Here is a 19,674-nt window from a genome sequence, read left to right on the forward strand (position 1 = left end):
AATAATACCAATGTAAATATTTCAAAAGAAAATTAAGATGGAAACCTTTTACTAACCCGGAGTTTTGCTAAGAGAACCAGGAGTAAAAGTTATTGGATTTAAAAACATTAAAACGACTAATGTTAACTTAAAAAAAACAACAAAAAAAAAAAACAGTTGCTATCATTGCTTTTTGTGATAATAGATTAATATAATTCATTTCATTTTAATCTAGAGATAAAATGGCTGACACATTTACTATCATGACCCTTTGAAAATACTAAAAAGATTTATTTTTTGACTTTAATCAGTTTAACAACCATTTATTTTTTTTTTTTAATATCTTGGACATCTAACATCAAAACTCAAGAACTTTCATTCTCGCACGTGTTCGCTTTTTATCGCAAACAAAAGACGGAGATTACGAACCGATCATCTAAAAATATATTTACTTTAATTTTAAATATAAAATTTTAATTAAAAAAAAAAAAATAAAATAAATAAATAATTCGATATTAAGGGAGGGATATTCAAAAATAAAATTGGATAATTTTAAGATTTGGTTGATATCCAAAATCGACCCCCCCCCCCTCGCAGAAAAAGTGTCAGAATATCAGTACCGGACAAAGTGAGTCAATCTGATAACAAAAAAAAATAAACAAAATTGAAATTTTCCATACTTTAATGCCAACTAACGAGAAATTTTCTTTTGATTGGATAGGTTTTATTAATAATAAGGAGGTTTAATCACGTGTTCTAAGCTGGATCAGAAAGAAAAGACGACGAAAATGTTTGGAAACTAATTCAATAGCTATTGATTGAAAGCCGTTAAAGCCAGCAAGTGGACAATTACAATTTTAAGAACCGAACGAAACTAGGAGTTTCGAAATATATTACACACAGAAGAAGAAAAAAAAAAAAACTCACCTTTCGACTGATTGGGTAAATATGTTCGTTTCCAAAATGTAATGGTAAAATAATATCACTGGGGGGAGGCGGTTGAAGGGGGGGTAACGTCGGTACAGTGGGCATATGAATTGGGGGTTGGCTGTAAGGTTGGTTATAAGTTGGATACCAGCATAAATACATTTCAGGAGATTAAAAAACGCGTTAAATCATGCTACGATCAGACAGCCAAAATATGAATAAAAAAAATTAAAAAAAAAAAATCAGCCGCAGAATAATTTTTCCAGGGTAGAAGTTAAAGAAATAAAAAAAAAAGTATATAATTCGGTTGTGGAGCAGCAAGTCGCACCGATAAAAAAAAAAAAAAGGAAAAAAAAACCCCCGGCCGCGCGAGCCGAGAGAATAAGAGAAAGGGAGAAAGTGGTTAATAGCGTGAGTTTGTCACCAGATATGTCCTTTGCAAAACAAACAAAATATAAAAACGCGCGCGCAGAAAGAGCGAGAAACTTATTTCCCCTCGCACTGGTTGGGTTGCCGTTCACACAGTGTGATCAAGGACGGGAGGCAAGTTTGCTGACTGGAGATGACACTAGCCTACAAGCTTCCCCAAAGTAAAACAACAATTGCCCGTTCGCATGGTATAAAAAGGAATTCAGTTCCAATGGAGAGGCAGTGCGCGTCAACCACCAGTGAAGTATGGATTATGAGAAAGAGAGAGAGGAGAGTGTCGAGTGGTCTATTCAATTTTTTTTTTTTTTTTTTTTTTGAAATACACAAAGCAAGACCGAACCCGTTAATAGGAATAGGAAGAATGAGAGAGAGTTTGATAGGATATGGAGAGTGGGTGGGGTGGGGTGGGGGGGATTCAAAGGGAGGGGGTAATGAAAGGGAGGTCTGATCAACTAGTGTTCTCATCAAATAATTGGTCAAGCATGTTACTGGGTTGACAAAAGGAAAATGTCAAAGGTCGCCAGCTTTGTTTCAGCAGTCACACATGGTTTAGTTTCATTTAAAAGCATCTAATATAGATCTGGATAAGGGGAAAGAAAAACAGCCCTAAGGGGGAAAAAACTTTTGGGAGGGGAATACTTCTCACCCCCCCCCCCCAACACCCTCTAGAAGAAAAAAAAAATGTTTAGGCGGGAAAGACCAGAGGAGGAGAGGGGGGGCATCCTTTGTAATGGAAATTAACGCCTACTTTCCTGGTCTTTTTTATTATTTAATTTCATTTCAAGCCTAACGTGTCTAACACAACCATTTATTAGTTTTCATATCCCTTAATTAGAGATATGCGCGCGTGTGCGTGTGTGTGTGTAGGTTTGCCGGCTAATTAATTCTAACAGTTGAATATGATTGGCTAAGAAGGAAGAGAAAATGAAAGTTGTCATTTCTTTAACAGGTCTTAATTTTTTTTAAGCAATGCAAAGACACTAATTACACCAGAGCATATGAAGCAATAGAAAAATCTAAATTTTCTTGAAAAGTTTTGCAACAATATCGATCAATATTAATATTCTTCGTATAGAAAGAAAAATACCCCCCCCCCTCACACAGTTTGAACAATAAAAGTCGAAATTGGAAGAAAGCTTAATGAAGAGAAATGTATTGGACACTAATGATGAAATTAAATTTCTATTTATAGGAAGAAATAAAATAGCTTATAACGACATGAAAGAAACAAAGTTTGGTAAAAAAGTTTTTGTAAATTGTGAACCTCATTGGAATATGTAATTTCTTGAAAACGTCATTAGTTGGCATTTTCTGCAAAAAGTTTCTAAAAAGATGGAATCGTCAAGAAATTACAAATTCTAGAAAATAGTTTGGTTTTAAAATATGTTTAAAAAAATCCAAAATTTAAGAGTAATGAATGGGTGAAAATTATTTTTACACCCCCGCCTCATCCCTTATATATTAAAAAGTTTCTAGTTTTAAAATAATTTTATTCAAACGATATATTTAAAAATTTGTGAACTTTAACACAAATTATCGTCTGCATGCGACAAATTATGGTAGATAATTTATTAGTGTTGAATTTTTTTTAGGTGAGGTATGGATGTTTATTATTTAGATTAATCGGACAATTGTTCTGATCAGCACAACGTTTCGGCCGATGTAACCTCTGACCATCATCAGGTGTTAAGTCACCATGACTTGGTAGGACAAAAAAAAAAAAAAAAAAAAAAAAAAAAAAAAAAATGGAGGGTAGCTCTGTACTCTACGGTTTCGAATGTTTGGAGCTAGTTGGAACTAAGTTTACACAAATTATAAAGATAATTGTCAGGGAACTTTCAAGGGTATAATTTTTTTTTAACTTATTATGATTCAATTTTTAATTAAACCCATCAACCAATTGTAAATTCTTAGAAACAGAATACGAAACTACCTGGTTTTAGTATGGTTAATCGGGTATTATCAATTTTTTAACCAGATGTAGTTAATTTTTTGGTGTTATGACTGATACGAGCTTATTATTGAAATCATTCAACAGTCAGCATTATTCTTTCACGTTTCTGAATTTTTTAGATGAAAACTGGTTATTCATATAATTTGAACCCTTCAGACTTCTGTTCTCATCTTGAGTGTCATTTTCACAACGTTTTGATCAATGTAACCTCCGACCTTCTCCAGGTGTATCTTGTCGGAACTCAATAAGATTTGTCAAACTGAAATCTGGATGGAATTCTGAATGGAACCCTTTATTCACTTCACAGGAGTAGCATGCTCTTGTTCTGTCAGCCATGATTGGATAGAAGTCCTACATAAGTCGCAATTGTATTTTTCGGATGCCCATACTGAGAATTGAACCTTCAAATGGTCACTTTTCCAAATACTCTAATCACTAGTAGTCCAAAGAATCCGAATAATATGAATTCTTTTATTTCTCGTTTCATACTCAAACTGTGTACTCCTACAAGACCACATTGCCATAGCCTTCAGAACTCCTTTCACAATTGTATTCAAGTTTAAGTCTAACATGCATGTACAACATTTCATAAGGTTTTGAAGATAGATCCTGAGCATCAATACATCTGTGTGAACTACGTTAACATGGATAAGTATATTTCATTTTGATCATAAAATGAACATCATCAAAAGGTAAAACATTTTTTATGGATGTCAAATTGCAATACAAATTCAATAATAATGTTCATTCTTTTGATCAAAATGAAATGTGCTTCTTCTACAAAGTATTTTTCGTATAAAATGTAGTTTATTGAGGGTCCGTCTAGAAAACCCTAAAAGCAATAAGCAAGCAACAGTGAAGAAAACTATGTTAAGGAGTTCAGGGCTTGTATTAAGGTGGGGGTGCACAGGGGACCATTCTGTAGTAATTCTGAATCTTCATGCTAGAGTTATTATAAAAACGGGGTTAAATTCAGAGTAGACAGAAAAGGGGTTCTTCCATAAAAATGCAATATTGCGATTGGAAATTGTTTGCAAGAATAAAAGTTTAAATTATTACCTCCCCTTAATTCCCAAGGAATTTATCAATTGGTAAATTAGGAAAAGTTCAGAAACTTCAAGAATTTGTTTCAGTGAAACTTATTACATCTGCTAGACAGATTTACAGAACTTTACGAAACGGGAGCATGTAATGGGATTTCGCATTAATAGAACAGCATTTTTTTCCCTCCAGATGACTAGCTTATCCTGGCATAATTTCCAACCAAAAAGCACAATTTTGTCAAACAGGATTTTCACTACATTAAAAAGAAGCACTAGATTGAAATTGGCCTGAATATACATCACTATCATCAAAGCAAAAACTTTGATGAAAATCAAATCGACCATTTTTACAAGCGCAGATTTCTAACTTGAGTTACAGATTTGGAATTGGCACTATTTTAAACTCGCAAAGTCCATAATATTACACTCTCCTTTTAATCTCTTGTGCATGAATTTCAATGAAGCACACATTGCACAATTTCAAACAGCATCTCTACTGGACCAACAGTGCTAGAGTTAAATGGCAAGGAGAGTAGAAACTTGAAACAATGCCAGAATAAACAGAGGACTAGTGCTATAATAAAAACGTCACTCCCTCACCCAATAACTAGCTACACAACAAAGATTTCAGAATTTAGCCGGTAAGGGTGGCAGGAATATATATAGGGGTCCATACCTTTCCCAAAGTATTAGTAAAGCGATGTTATATTACAAACAGAACCAGACACTATCTGCTCCAGGTGTAACCACACTAGTTCTGTATGATTTTGTGATTTACAGATGGTTTTAAAATAAGCAAAAAGTTTCCAGCAAGAGGGGGCTGGTATATTGCAATTCTTGCAATAAGCAAAAATACGACCTAGTTTGCCAAGAACCCTTGGTCAAAATATCACTACAAATCATCCTTTTTTACTTTTATTTGAAAAAATAAATTTAAACTCCAAAAAGTTAACAAATGACAAAAATGCCTTGTGGACTTAGCAACATTTTGATACCTCCTCCTCATCATCATCTTCATCCCCATACACAGCCTCAAAGTACACAAAGCTGACAGTGCACAGAATTTATTTTTATTGGGATGGATGAGAGGGGAGGAGGTGTAGAATTAGCTACTAAAAAGCCCCACCCTTAATAGTAGGCTATAGTTAACTCCCACCATGAGTGAACTAAAAAAAAAAAAAAAAAAAAAAAAAAAACTTAGTTCCATCCAGCAGAGTTATTGGGTTGACTTACCATCCTATTTCCATGGAAGCTTCTCCCCTCCACACAACACCCCCCCCATTCCTCAGTTGATCTCCTCTCCCCACCCATCAGGATAGTGACCAGTGCACTAATGATAGCAATTACAAACAATGTTAGAGTTATTAAGGTGACATTTAGACAGAGAAAAAAAAAGAAAAAGAGATGCTGAGTTGCTTAATGGTGTTGGTGGTAGGCCAAGGAGAGAGAGGGGGGAAAATGGAACTTTTTTTTTTTTTTTGCTGCCTTTGACATTTTGTTATGTGGGGAAGAAGGATGATGATAATGGTCAGAATGAGATGGTAGCAGACTCAACTAACTCCCTAAAGTAAAGGGCAGGAGGAGGAGACTAAATTATTAATGGGATTCGAGGATTTAGAAAAACTAACAAAACTCCTAGGTTTGGAGAAAAAAAAAAAAAAAAAAAATTTACACATACACACACGTGTGTGTATATAATTTTAAACTGAAATAGAATGTTTTACATATGTAAATTTCAAAACAAGTTTGTTTAAAATGTATCCAAACTATTGTACATTAAAAACAGGCGGCATTGGTTAAAGAGATTCCAGAGGGATTAAAAAAAAAAAAAAAAAAAAAAATCAATGGATGAAATATATTTTGCTAAATTATATATATCTTAAAAAGATGCAGAGGAGAATGGCCTGGCGCATAGCGATAAACAGATGTCTCCTTTAGATAGATGGCATCCAACAGGTCACACACACAGGACCGGATATGGAAACAATCCCATTACAAATTTTTTTGTTTGGAATGTTTAGTAAAGTGTCCTGTGATCACATGATCCACTTTTTATAGGATTGGCAGACAAAATTAAGTGGGATCATTGTAATCTGACCATTTGAGAAGTGAAATTTAAAATAACACTTAATTGCCAACATTATCAGCACGTTGCAGATATTTTTCAGCTGGCTTGTTATCTTTATGAACGGGATCGAACTGTCTTTAAAAAAATCTTAAAATCAACGTTATCTTAAGTAGGACAGCCACTGGAGTGAATGTGGTATTATGGTAATATTGCTAGTTAAGAGCAGGATGGACAGTTTGAAAAACCATAGATGACCAACAACACCCAGAATTCCGACACTTGAATGGCTATGTGCTTAATTTGTTCAAATTGTAATTTAAAAAAAATATTTTGTGCAAATAAATATTTCAAGTTTTTTTTTCCCCATATATATTTTGTAATATTCTGTCTTTTTTGGGGGGAAGGAAAAAATTTCGATCTTAATCAAATTTGTATTTTTCATGTGTTTTGATGCAACAGATTAAGGCGTTGATTAAGAGGGCGAAGGGGGTCAATCCTCACCACAGGCAATAATTTAAAACAGCTATCCAATTATAGAACAAAAATCATCTATTTCCGTTGATTAAATAAAAAGTTGCTGAGTTTGACAAAAATTCCTGAGTTTTGAAAAGATGCACCCGAAAAAAGGTCAAAGGTTACGATCAATCAGGACATGGAACAGCAGTCTAAATAATCAGAACTATAAATACTCATCTGAAATATTCCAAGACATTTTAACTAGCGCAGTGACCTGGGGTCAATTAAATGCATCGTTAGATAAGGGTGTTGGACCAAGTGCAAAAAATAGCCTCCCAAGTTCTGCAGCATCATTTCAGGAGTGAAGTCTCAGGCAATTCCTTTTTTATAAGTTCTCTAACCCGACATGTAATTCACTAGTCTCAAATTTAAAAAGAAAAAAAAACCCAAAAGAACATTTCCACATGTCCGTTTACAATTTTTCATTTTTTTTTTTTTTGAAAACTGTACCTATTTCAGTTGAAGTTGAAACCGATTTGTTATTAGATATTTAACATCTTTATTATAAATATTCATTAGCAAAACCCATTAAACCAGGGGAAAAAAAAAAGTGAAGCATGCATCGTCCCCCGTGAGTGCACAGTGAACGAGGCATGAAAAATTGACTAAGTTCAGCATTGCCCCCCCCCAATTTAGCCCCCAAAGGTGACGTCAAATACCAGTGAAAATGAACAAATGGTACAGTTTTAGGTCTTAACATAATTTGAGTTCTGCATCATGTTAAAAAAAAAAAAAATAAAAAAAAAATGACAATCCATTATTTACCCCCCCATTTAGTCCCCAAAGTGTTAACATGTTATTTGAGTTCAACACCATGCAAAACTGCTAAATAGATATACACAGAAAATTTTAGACAAATATGGTAAAATAGTCCCAAAAAGGGAGTGTTTTATTAGCCCTAAAAGAGCCCCTGGGACACACCCAAGAGTTATCGTGAAGTATAGACAAACAAAATTATATAAAAATCAGTTAGTTACAACTTTTCAGAAAGTTTTATAAAAATCCAAGTCATCAAATTTTGTTTTTTAATAAGCATAAAAGTGTTAATTTTAGCCATTTTAACCCGAAAGGCACCCAGAGGGGGGCAACTGGAGTTTTCCCGGAAAATCCGTTCTGTTAATTTTTTTTTTTTTTAAACTCATATCATGTATGTTTAATGTGTAAAATTTCAAAAAATTCCAAGGGATAGTTATTGAGAAAAAAGTGTGGACAGATGAACGGATGAATTTACAGGTCCACCCTCCTTTTGTCAGGGGACCAAAAATCAAACAATCTTCCTAAATTCAAAATGTCACTTCTATTTTTTGGGGTCTCCTAGGGTGATGCTAGATAGCAAATCTTAGTATTCTTTAATAAAAAAAGAATTAAATTTTTTTTTTTAAAACTTAAAACAATCAGATGATGGGGGAAAATTTGTGTGAAGGGGAGGATGTGTGCACAGAAGTTTTTTTTCTTCTCATTTTTAAAAACATGGATGTTGGGAATAACTTATTAATTCAACTGAAACAGATTCTAAATAGACATGTTTTCAACTTTGTTATAAAGATTTAACAATAACACCCCTCCTCATCCACAGAAAATCGTACAGAATAGTCACAAAACACCCTGCCCTTCCCATGTTAAGAATGGGTTTTCAAAATAATAACCTTAATATTTCAGCACGGTAACATAAGTGCATAAGTACCCCCCCCAGTTACAACACAGACATAAGCATACATACACTTGCGTATTTTTGACTAGGATCAAAGTGTAGTAAATGTTTTCACAGCATCCAAGCAGCATCTGACGTTTTACAATTGATGGAAATATAAGACAAATTACAACTGTATGTTACAGAAACTTTAAAAAAAAAAAAAAAAAAAAAAAAATGTCTGGGCATTCAACCAGTTCAAAATTTCACCAAGACGCTAAATCCATTTTCATGTCAATATACAGGGTGGTCAAAAAGTCAGGTAACATGTTAAAGGTAGAAAAAACAATATGATCCATTATAATCTCTATTCGTTTAATATTATTTGTTTAAATATTTGAGTGTAATATATAAACTACCCCTCCTGATTTCTACATACATGGTACTTAAATATACGTGTATTGCTAATATCGTTTTTCTTTAAAATGTTACCTGACTTTTTGACCACCCTGTAGATGTAACGATAGAACGGTAAAAGAAAACTCGTTACATATATAATATATATTACCTACACACAAATATAATGTGTGTGTACACACACACACATTTATATATACACACACACACTAGCAGGGGCACCTGGCGTTGCTCAGTCGTAAAATATGCTTGAATATTGTAATTTTACAGATTTCGTATTTATTACAGTAGTAATTCTCTATAGATTATTTCATTGTACCTAATCTATAGTCACGATTTCAAAAGTGAAAAAAAAAAAAAAGTACCATCAGCTAGAATCGAAAAACAAAATTGATAATAGTGGTCATTAGAAAGAAAAGAGAAAAGGGGAAGGTCAGAAAAAAATGTAAAAAAAATTGATATAAAAAAGGGGGGGGAATAAAGGAAAGAGCAGATAAATACTTATATATAAAAAGAGAGAAAGAGAGAGAGTGAGAGTAAAAAGGGTAAAGAGTAAAATTACATAGGAAATTTATTGCATTATCAAGTTAAGGGTTACAGAAAGGGGAATGTTGGAGAAAAACCTTAGGCGATGGCATTTTGAAGCCAAATGCTTCTCATCAGGTGAGGAGAAATGGCCGGCATTATACAAATATAAAAGTAAAAAGACAACACAGACTTTAAAACCTCCAGATTAGAAATGGACAAAATTAGAAAACAATTAGGGGGGTGGGGTAATATGATGGAGGATAAAAGAAGAACAAGATAAAATATTGAAAGTTTGACTTGATAATCTGAAAAGTTCCTATGTAACTTTACTTTTTATCTCATTAACGTATCCTAAGGTTTGGTCCTCTTAGCCAGGTGGAATTTTTTCTAGGTTTGCCTTATTTGAAAATTTTATTATAGTCATGCACATAAAGTGCTGTTTCACAGCTCATCAGTGCAGATAGACCGGCAACTGCCTCAAGCCAGGATCAAAACCCGACCGCCCAAATGACAGTCAAGGCTTCTCACCATTATGCTATATGGCTGATGCTGCATCGGTAATGAATTAACGAGGTTTTGATATCATCCATATATATATATATATATATATATATATATATATATATATATGAGAGAGGGGGTGAATTTTTCTTAATCAAGTGATATGTGTGATTCAGCTACTTGGCTTGCTTCCAGGTTAGGAATAATTGCCCAAGAGATTCTTAAAATCTACATCCGATGTAGAAGAATTGTTTAATATGAATTAATTTTCATATCTTTCATAATTAAAAAAAAATTTTTTTTTTTATAAATCTATTGCACTCAATTCCAATGGATTGGTTAAATATAAATAACCCATCCATGTTATTAGGGAGACAACTTGTGTTCATATAATTGTTTACAAGATTTCATGGCTGATATGCAACAAATTATTTTCTATCAAATTTATATTCCATTTCTTAACTATTTTATATGTTGACCTTCTATAGTTATTAAACCAAATGTGATATTTTTAATTTTATTATTGTTTTAGTTGGGAATGGGGCATTCTACTGAATGCTAGACATTAACCTGAAATCTCATACATTCCAACATTGCTTTTATATTCTAACTGCCCCTTTAAGTGAAATTGTTTGAATCTTGCTTGCACTTGATTTACCGAGTATATTTACAAGGTAGTTTTAGAATTTCTTTATTCCTAAAAATTACTGGAATAGAAATTTTCCTAAGATTCCAGTTTCTTTTTCTTTCATTTTACTTGAGTGGAAATTATCAGAAATTAAGGGGTCCCCCCCCCCTTCCAGTTGCTAACACTTAATCTCTATACGAGATTCATAAATCTTTGAATGTTCCATAAACGGTCTCCTTTACATTTCAAACACTGAATTAGTAAAGTTGGAAGAGAATTTGCCTCTCCCCAATTGACCATTTAATAACGTTATGGTATATCTTGTGTCTGACTGGATTCAAGGACAAAATCCATCTAGTCTGGTGGAGTATCCAGCTTCTTGCTATTACTTGAGGTAACATTTGGAGAAGGTGCAACATTTATATATATATATATATATATATATATATATATATATATATATATAAGGCAAAATGTGTGCGTGTGTATGCATGTATGTTCGCTTTTTGTGTATGTCCGCAAAAGGCCTTTTTTCAACATGAGTCTCAGTCGGCTTGCTCCTTAAAACTTTTTATATCGCGTCTAAATCATAATAACTACGACTTAACGGGGGTCGCATGTGTATTTAATTTGCCCGACTTTTACCAGCTCACCACGTCTTCGAAAAGCTAATGATCTGTCTTGCAGTGCAAAACTAGGTCAGACGTCACGCAACTTCCTCACACCTGTTTATTTCGCTTTATAACCCGTAACTTAATACGCTTATCAATTCCTCTCTCTTCGTGACCGAGATGGTTAGGTGTCTGGCTTTTTTGCCTTTCCTTTCCACTTTCACGTCAAGGCTTCGGGGTTCAATCCTACCTTCCAAAACTTTTTTTTTTTTTTTTTTTTTTTTAACACACACCTCCAAACACCCAGGCAACGCCGGGTACCGCCGCTAGTCTATAATATAAATCTCAACTGTCTATTTAAATGTATGTATGTACGTCTGCCTAAAACTTTCGACAGAGGCAATAGATTTTCAGGAAATCGGTATCGTTTTGAAGCCAACCCTTTGGACAACAAATATAGAAAAATTGGCTAAAAACATTAATTCCTTCACCCTCAACTGGACACTTCTCTAAAAGGAGGGGCTGCTTTTTTCACTGATATTTTCGAAAGTCATCCCGTTTTCGATTGCCTAGCCCTAATTTAAACCTTTGCTACTTCTGGTTTGCCGATGGATGCAACGCCAAAGACGTCATGTTCTTTTTCCTCCTTCGCGGTACGGGTTCAAGCCTGCCTGCCTACTATCACTTTTTTTTTTTTTTTTGCTCAAAACACCTCCAAATACCCAGGCAATGACAGGCACCCAGGCTAGTGCTTTCTAAAAACTAGGTCTTATTTGGTCCATGAATACCATGCAATTTTGAATATTTAGTCAGAATGAAAGTATTCTCGTGTGCAGGTTGATCTGACAAACCTCTGTATAGAGACAGACACTCTCAGATACTTTACTCCAAACTATACAACAAATGCCTTAATGAATCTTGCTTTCCGGACTGCTGGAAAACTTCTTCTGTGGTACCAGTTTTGAAGAATTCTGCGAAAGAACTGACCCAGTAAATTATCACCCTATTAGCCTCCTCCCACTTTTCGCCAAAATATTTGAGTCCATAATTAACCAAGCTCTAGTCCATCACCTTACAGATGCTAAACTTCTGACCGACCAACAATATGGATTTAGGCAAGCCTGTTTCACAGCAGACATCCTTACTAATCTCTGAACGAAGACAAAGCAGGGGAGGGTAGAGCGGTAGCTCTAGATGTATCTAAGACTTGACAGCCTAAACACCTAAATGAAAAAAAACATTTTGCATAAGGAGATATAAGCTATTAATAACTACAGATCGAAATATTGTTATGTCACTGTAGCAAAGCTTGTAATATTTAAAAAATTTGATTTTATTTTTTTAAATTTATTTTAACACCCCCCCTTCTCCTGCTCCTGCTGCTTATCCCAAAAAGGCATATCGCCACTTGGAGGTAAGGGGCTACTATTTGGGATCATGTCTAGGAAAGATTAACAAGATGTTGGTTTACATTACATTTAAACTTCTGCATATCAGAATCAGGGAAGCAGGTAGGGAATTCCAAAGTTTAGCGGCTTGAAGGAAGAAACTATTAGAGTAGAAAGTTTTCTGGTATTTACAGATCTTAACAGTGATGGGGTGAGTTTCTGTTGCTTCGCGGGTTTGTCAGGATATGTACGTCAAGAGGACACAAGTGCAAGGAGTTCATCAGAGCACGTCCCATTAAAATATTTGGAAAACAGGCACAGGGATGCAACATGGCGGCGATGGAATAGAGGTTCAAGCTTAGTGGACAAAGTGGGACCTATTAGATTGGAGACATTTTTTTGGACCCTATCCAGGAAGGAGAGACTAATGGTAAGTGCATCGGCCCAGATGTGGCAACAATACTCCATGCATGGTCGAATGGTGGCTTCGTAGGAGTAGAGGATACTCTCAGGTGTAAATAGAACAATATGTTTGCTATAAATATATGCACGCATACACATTACTACTTTTCTCCCTTTGTTAATTAAAACCGACCACACTTTCATCTGTCCCAAGCTATCGTATAAATCAATTTACCTATGCTTGAACGTAAACCATAGCCACCCGATGCCCCATGTAATAAAGGTGCACGGAGTGAACACGAACTTGACATTTACAACAGCAAAACTTGAAGGTCATCTTAAGTTTTCATCCGCGGCATTTTACAATCCCTTTTCGACAAAGGACCAAGGACATCCTAACCCACACTTTCTTTATATAAAAAAAAAAAGATTGAACAATAATGCCGACGACAGCTGTCCAATGTGCTAACAATTACCGGAACATTCTGGATGGTTTCTTTTGAAATTTTTTTTTTTTTTTTTTTTTTACGTTGTGGCACAGTAATGACAAAAAAAAAAAAAAAAAAAAAAATTGGTAGGTGGCAACAGACGTTCACGTTTTGGAAATGCCTTTGTTTGCTATGTGCTACGAAATCGGTTGAATGATCAAATACAAACAGCTTGGAAATTAACTGTTTATAATAAAGTAAATATTTATGCATAGAATTTCACGCTCTACAAGCGACGTGAAAGCAGATAAAAGGAACTAGTCATACAAGGTTTTTTTTTTTTTTTTTTTAAAGTCAGCTTTTTTTTTTTTTTTTTTTTAAAAACAAAAAGCAATCTTTAGAAAAGCACTGACAATAAGAGCTTACGCACACTTGCATAGCTTAATAGTCATCGTAATATGAACTGTAGATCATTTTTCAAGCCGACACACAGGATTGCATTTTTTTATCATCATTTGCTCCGCATGAATAAATTTAGTTCATCGAAATGCTCATAATCTTATAGACTATCAGAAACAAAAAGTTGGGGAATTTTTTGCACACGATTAGTGAACCTTTCAGCAGCCATGCAACTCTTTCTTCTATTTTATCCTTTAGTCCTCACATTCCATAAGCGATGTTTCTAACAAAAAGGGGAAGAATTACTGTTTATGGGTCAGAATCTATCTACCTTAACACTTGACTTGGCTAGTTTTTTTAGAAGTAGCATATTTTCTTAAATTTCTTACAAGTCGCTGCATGTCTTGTCTGAAGCGATTAAAAAAAAAAAAAATATTTTTCAATTTTTTTTTTAGTGTGTATATACGTACGTACAAGTCTTCAAGGGTAAGTATTTAATTTCGAGATGGGACTCCAAGAATGGACCTGGGACTAATACTAACTAATTAACCCCACATTCTTAAAACTCTTAAATCAAACCCTCACCAGACCACGGAATTTTGTCATACACACGATGAACTACGGATAGACACGGGAAGCCCCGGAAGCTTAGGGGAAGAGATTAAGATTTGGCTAATTTATAGACATATATATATGATTTTAAAGCTAAATTCAATTTTTTTTTTTTTTTTTTTACAGTATCTTTTATTAAATTGTTAGGTGAAAGTACAAAATAGTTAAAGTCGCTTTTGTTACGAATGCGTTCGTAAACTATAGAGATAATTATGAAAAGAAAAAAGTCCGAAGTTTAAAATATTTAGTAAAAACTGACGATTATTACTATTCTATAAGGGAGTGGGGGAAGCAAACAAGTTATGATTAAAAACAAATGGGAAGCTTCGACAATTCGTTGTATTTTATGAAGATTTTTTCCCGATAACATGTTTGGCCATATACAATGGATTTATAGAAATTAATGAGTTCGGATGCGAGCGTGACAAAACATTTTAAGAATTAACTCAATTTATATCGCCATATAAAATATTTTATTATTATTATCATCATCATCAAACAGTGCTTACCTTTGTTCCAGATGACAGGAAGTCCCTGAAAAATACGAAAATAAAAAAAAAAATTAAGCAAAACAGAAATAAATAAATGAACGCGATAAATCGGAGTGACGCAGGGGAGATAACTGTTCAAAGCTTATGAATCAAGGGAGATAAGCATCGACAAAAAGAGTTATCTCCCCAAGATGGCCGACGTTAACAATTCGTCAACGTCTCGTCAAAAGAAAAAAGTTCAGATTAATATTTCATTGCTAGAAAATCTAAAGCATTATTTATTTTTTTTTATTAATAATGAAGCAAAAAAAAAAAATGTAAAACAGAATTAAACAAATCATTAAGAATGTAAATTTGAAATGAAGCAATCGAAATTTATTATGTAATTTTGGTCATAAGCAGATTTTTTTTTTTTTTTTTTTGCTGCACAAATTTAGGAATTTGGAAGCATTTAAACTGTCGAATAATGTCGGCTGTTTCCGGTTATTTCCGGTCATTCACCGGGCACACCCGAGTAACTTCGTGAGAATCGCGAGTTCGTAAATGCAAGAGTACTAAACTGTTATAACAATATTTCAGTGCTCAATGCTTGATGAGAGCTAGGTAGTAAATTATAAAAAGACTAATGGGTGAACTAAAATACGTTTAAATATGATTAAAAATGAAAACATTTCTCCAGATTTCATATATATTATTAGAGTCGTGATTTTAAAAGCAAAAAAAAAAAAAAAAAAAAAGTATTTTGGGTGCCAGAATCGAAACTTAACTATGACATTCAAAGTTTGTGACGTTGCAACTGTACCAACGTGACACGCATATGAACTGGTTAAAAATTCAAAAAGATGAATGTGTTTTTTTTTTTTCAATTTCGATCGCTTTTAACCTCTTAAAAACAATTTAAACTGGCTAAAGACCCATAAAAAAAAAAAAGTTAAAAAAAAAACGGTCTATAAAAAATACAATAATTTGGGTCCTCTAGCGCCGCTCTACGACTTTTAGTTTCGGAAATGATAGTTTTAAAATATGGAGACAGACATATATTCGTTATGGCAATTAAGCTACAGCCTCCCATATTTCATTCTCATAAGCGAAATACTATATAGCTTAATTGCCATATTTTTGTGTTCGGCTGGCGCTTAAAAGCAGAAAACACGGGAGAGCATTTTTTTTTTTTTTTTTTTTTCTTTTAAACTTTTTTCTCAATTGTTGGCTTATTGAAAAAAAATCGATAGCTTGTGCTTTATAAAATGTTGCAATTTTTATGGACCTCAATTTATTTCTACTAACATCAAATATGTTGAGCGGAGGGGGGGGGCGTTAAAAAAAATCCCCTGCTTTTAAAATGTTAATTTAAAATTGAATACGTATCGAACATTTCATGAAAATGATCACTACATATGAATGTTTGAAGGCGTCGATAACGTAAACAATTTTGGTCTCGCATTTTCATAGGCTGTAGAAAAAAAAATTTTTTTACTAGTTTATTTTAAACTCCTTTTAAATAATACAAAAGTTATATCAAATTAGATTAGATTACAGCTACAACGTTTTTTTTTTTACATAGGGGAAGTGGGGAATCTGTGGCAGGAGTTGAAGTTCCCTACAGTTCAATATCAAAATTGATTTTATTTAGAAAGCCATTCTTAACATCGGGAGGGTGTTTTGGACCTATTCTGTACTTTATTACAATTTAATAAAAACGGATATCATAAAACTTTAATTAAACTTGAAAATTTTATTTAAAAAATAGCGCGGATCAATAAGTGCACTAGCACCAAAATGATTGTATAATCTTAAAGATAACAAGCCGCGCGTGCGTGGCCCCCCTCCCTCTGGTGCGTGAGATGACGCCACAGAAAATAGTGAAGAAATGATGAATGTGAGAAGTGTGAAGGGCCAACGTTGCCTTCACATTTTCGTGTCAAGTTTCAGAAAAATCTAATGGATGGGACAAAAGTGTCTTTTTTTTCCTTTTTTTTTTTACAATTTAGGGGCATTTGTGACCCCTTTTGAGCTCCTGGGAACGCCGAATCCCAGTGAAAATGGACAAACGGTGCAGTTTCATGCCTTAAGACATGTATATTTTAATTCAGTACCATGGAAAACCACTATATATCAAGTTTTTGAGTAATATGAAAAAAGAGCTTAAAAAAAAAAAAAAGGCATGTTGGGGGGGGGGGACTAAAAGTCTCAGAGGGATGCGAACCAGAATTTTGCCAAGGTCACTCATACTGAACAATGGCCTCCACATTTTGGCCAAATTTCAGAAAAATCTAATGGATGGATCAAAAGTTATGAGGAAAATCTGTCATTTTTGGCCATTTAAGACTTTTTTTTTTGAGCCCCTGCAACGGGAATTATCACAATTTTTTTTTTTTTTATCTACTGTGCACATCTATTTAATGAAATAGAATTTGTGGCAATCGTCCGGATGCATGGACACCACTGAAAACAAATCGGGGACCAAAAAGCAATAGTTGAATATTTTCAAAGCAGACCATATTTGCATAGATTCATACAAAATAGTCGAACACCACAAGAGAAATTTATTGCTATCCTGTGTTTTGCATAAAAAAAATTGAAACAATTTTTTTTTATAAGCCAACATCGAATATTGTGTGCGAGTAGACAAAAGAGAAAAGTTGTTTGATTGTTAACTTTGTTCGACATGTTCATTTAGGATTGGTTCGATCTTGTAGCTCATTATGAAATGTTTGCTTGGTCAACATTTGTGGGTGAAATAAACCCCACTTCGCAAGATCAGATTGTTAAACATGGGCGTTCGTCGATCTGAACAGAAGTTTAGACTTCCTTCAACACAAAGGCAATATAAGGTGGAGAAGGATATATATATATATATATATATATATATATATATATATATATAAATAAACACTTTTCATCAAAACAAAATGCAGTTTAATAAATACTTATGGAATGAATAAAAAACCTTGACCCCCCCCCCCAATTTTTGGGTACTTGTACAGTTTAATCAAGACATTAAAAAAATGAAAATATCGAAAAAAGGTTATATTGTACGTATTCGTTATGAACTGAAGATCTCCGAGAAAAAAGAGAGAGAGAAAAAAAAATTCACTTAATTTGATCGTTTTTTTTTTTTTTTTTCTTTTTCCTTTTTAACAGCGGAAAAACACGTTTTTATGACAACAGGTTGAAGGCAGACATCTTGGATTTTTTCTTAATTTTTGTTTGGATTTTGGACACGCCACGGGGAGACAACTCCAGTTAAAGCACTGACACTTCCTCTCCATCTTTAATACTAGCTTTTCTTCCTAAAAATCGAAACTTTTGCTCGGTATCATACCACATTTTTTCGCTAAGTAAGATTTTTTTTTGTAGAACTTCATTCCATAACGGATACGTACAATTTAAACTTTTTTTTTCTCTCAATATTTTCATTTTTTAATGTCTTGATTAAACTGTACAAGTACTATTTTTTTTTTTTAATCCTCTGTATATTTTAACCGCAAAATATTCCTTGATTTTGGGGCAGACTTAAAAAAAAAAAAAAAATTAAAAAAATCGGTTAAGTGAATTATTGTAACAAAATGAGGGTGTGGGAGGGGGGGAGGGAATCAAACAAGGAAAAGGCGGATGTCATTAACTGATGTTTTTGAAGGATCTGTTATTGTTAAAAGGTTTAAAGAATTTTCCACAAAAAAAAAAAGAAAAAAAAAGACAATAAATAAATAAAATAAATAAATAGAGCAGAAAAGTAGAAAACGTGTTTAACATAAAAGGAGGGGGGAAATCGAACCAGGAAAGTGTGTGGCAACACTAACGTTTATGTAGGACCTGTATTGTTAACGGTTTCTAAGGAGAATGTGAGCACCCATCCTATAAAAAAAAAAAAGAAATCCAGCAGAAAAGTGTTAAAACAATACTATGTTAGTAAAAGTCACTGATAGGATAACATTTCATTTGAAATGTTATCACACACGATACAAATACCAAGACACAAACAGCATTAAATTTTACTTCGAAATTACGTGAAAAACCCGTCAAAGTATATAGTAATATAGGGCGCGTAAGAAAATCAGCAGTAGCTAAAAGATAGCGGCTATCGAAAATATTACCAGCAGCAGCAGCTGGTAAAGCACATATGCAAATTAGCAAGTGTGCGCAAGCCTGCATCATAAAAAAAAAGGAGAGAAAAATACGGCATGTGGTTAAGAGAGAAGCAACTTGCATTCCAAGCACGATGGAGGTGTCAACATGAGGATAAGAAAGCGCTGATTAGTGTCAGCGTAAGATGACGGGGAGAAAGTCTTAAAATGCACATGTGTGCGTGTAAAGAGACTTCAAAGTACCAGACAATGTGTGAATCCGAGAGGTAAGTTTAACGACAGTTAAAAGGTAATGAGCCACGTTACAATACAAAAAGGTATAAAGTTAAGACTCCTAGATTCATAGTTTACCAATGTTCAGACTAGATTCTGTGGAGATGAAAAATACCACTAATACCTTTGAAATTCAAGAATGTTAAAATCCAAATTCTTGTGATGTTTTACCAAAATAAATGAGGATATGAAGTCAAAACGGAAATTCCTATCTTCACAGCATTTGTAATTAATAGTCTTATTAAAATTTATTTGCAATCGATTTCAATATTTAGTCCTGCTAACCTTTTCATTTTTCTTTAACAAAAATCAAGGAAATGGAGGAACTTTCGTCCCCACAATCAAAAGTCCTCATACTGTCA

The 19,674-nt window shown here is 33.7% G+C and overlaps 1 protein-coding gene across 43 annotated transcripts in view; it reads right to left on the reverse strand.

Moving 5' to 3' along the window:
* Positions 1–19,674, reverse strand: part of LOC145287760 (polypyrimidine tract-binding protein 1-like) — a 124,136-nt gene that overhangs the window by 48,249 nt on the left and 56,213 nt on the right. For 22 of the 43 annotated variants that reach the window (XM_080135568.1, XM_080135575.1, XM_080135570.1 and 19 more), the window contains exon 1: positions 907–1,917. In XM_080135568.1, coding sequence (XP_079991694.1) covers positions 907–1,068 — 162 coding nt within the window. In that variant the 5' untranslated portion in view covers positions 1,069–1,917. Of the gene's footprint in view, positions 1–906; positions 1,918–14,969; positions 14,995–19,674 lie in introns of those variants that run through there. The other 21 variants (XM_080135583.1, XM_080135555.1, XM_080135586.1 and 18 more) reach the window with 1 other exon arrangement.

This window comes from Euprymna scolopes, chromosome 11 (genome assembly GCF_053919585.1).
Source record: "Euprymna scolopes isolate OS-2025 chromosome 11, ASM5391958v1, whole genome shotgun sequence".
Lineage (NCBI taxonomy): Eukaryota > Metazoa > Mollusca > Cephalopoda > Sepiida > Sepiolidae > Euprymna > Euprymna scolopes.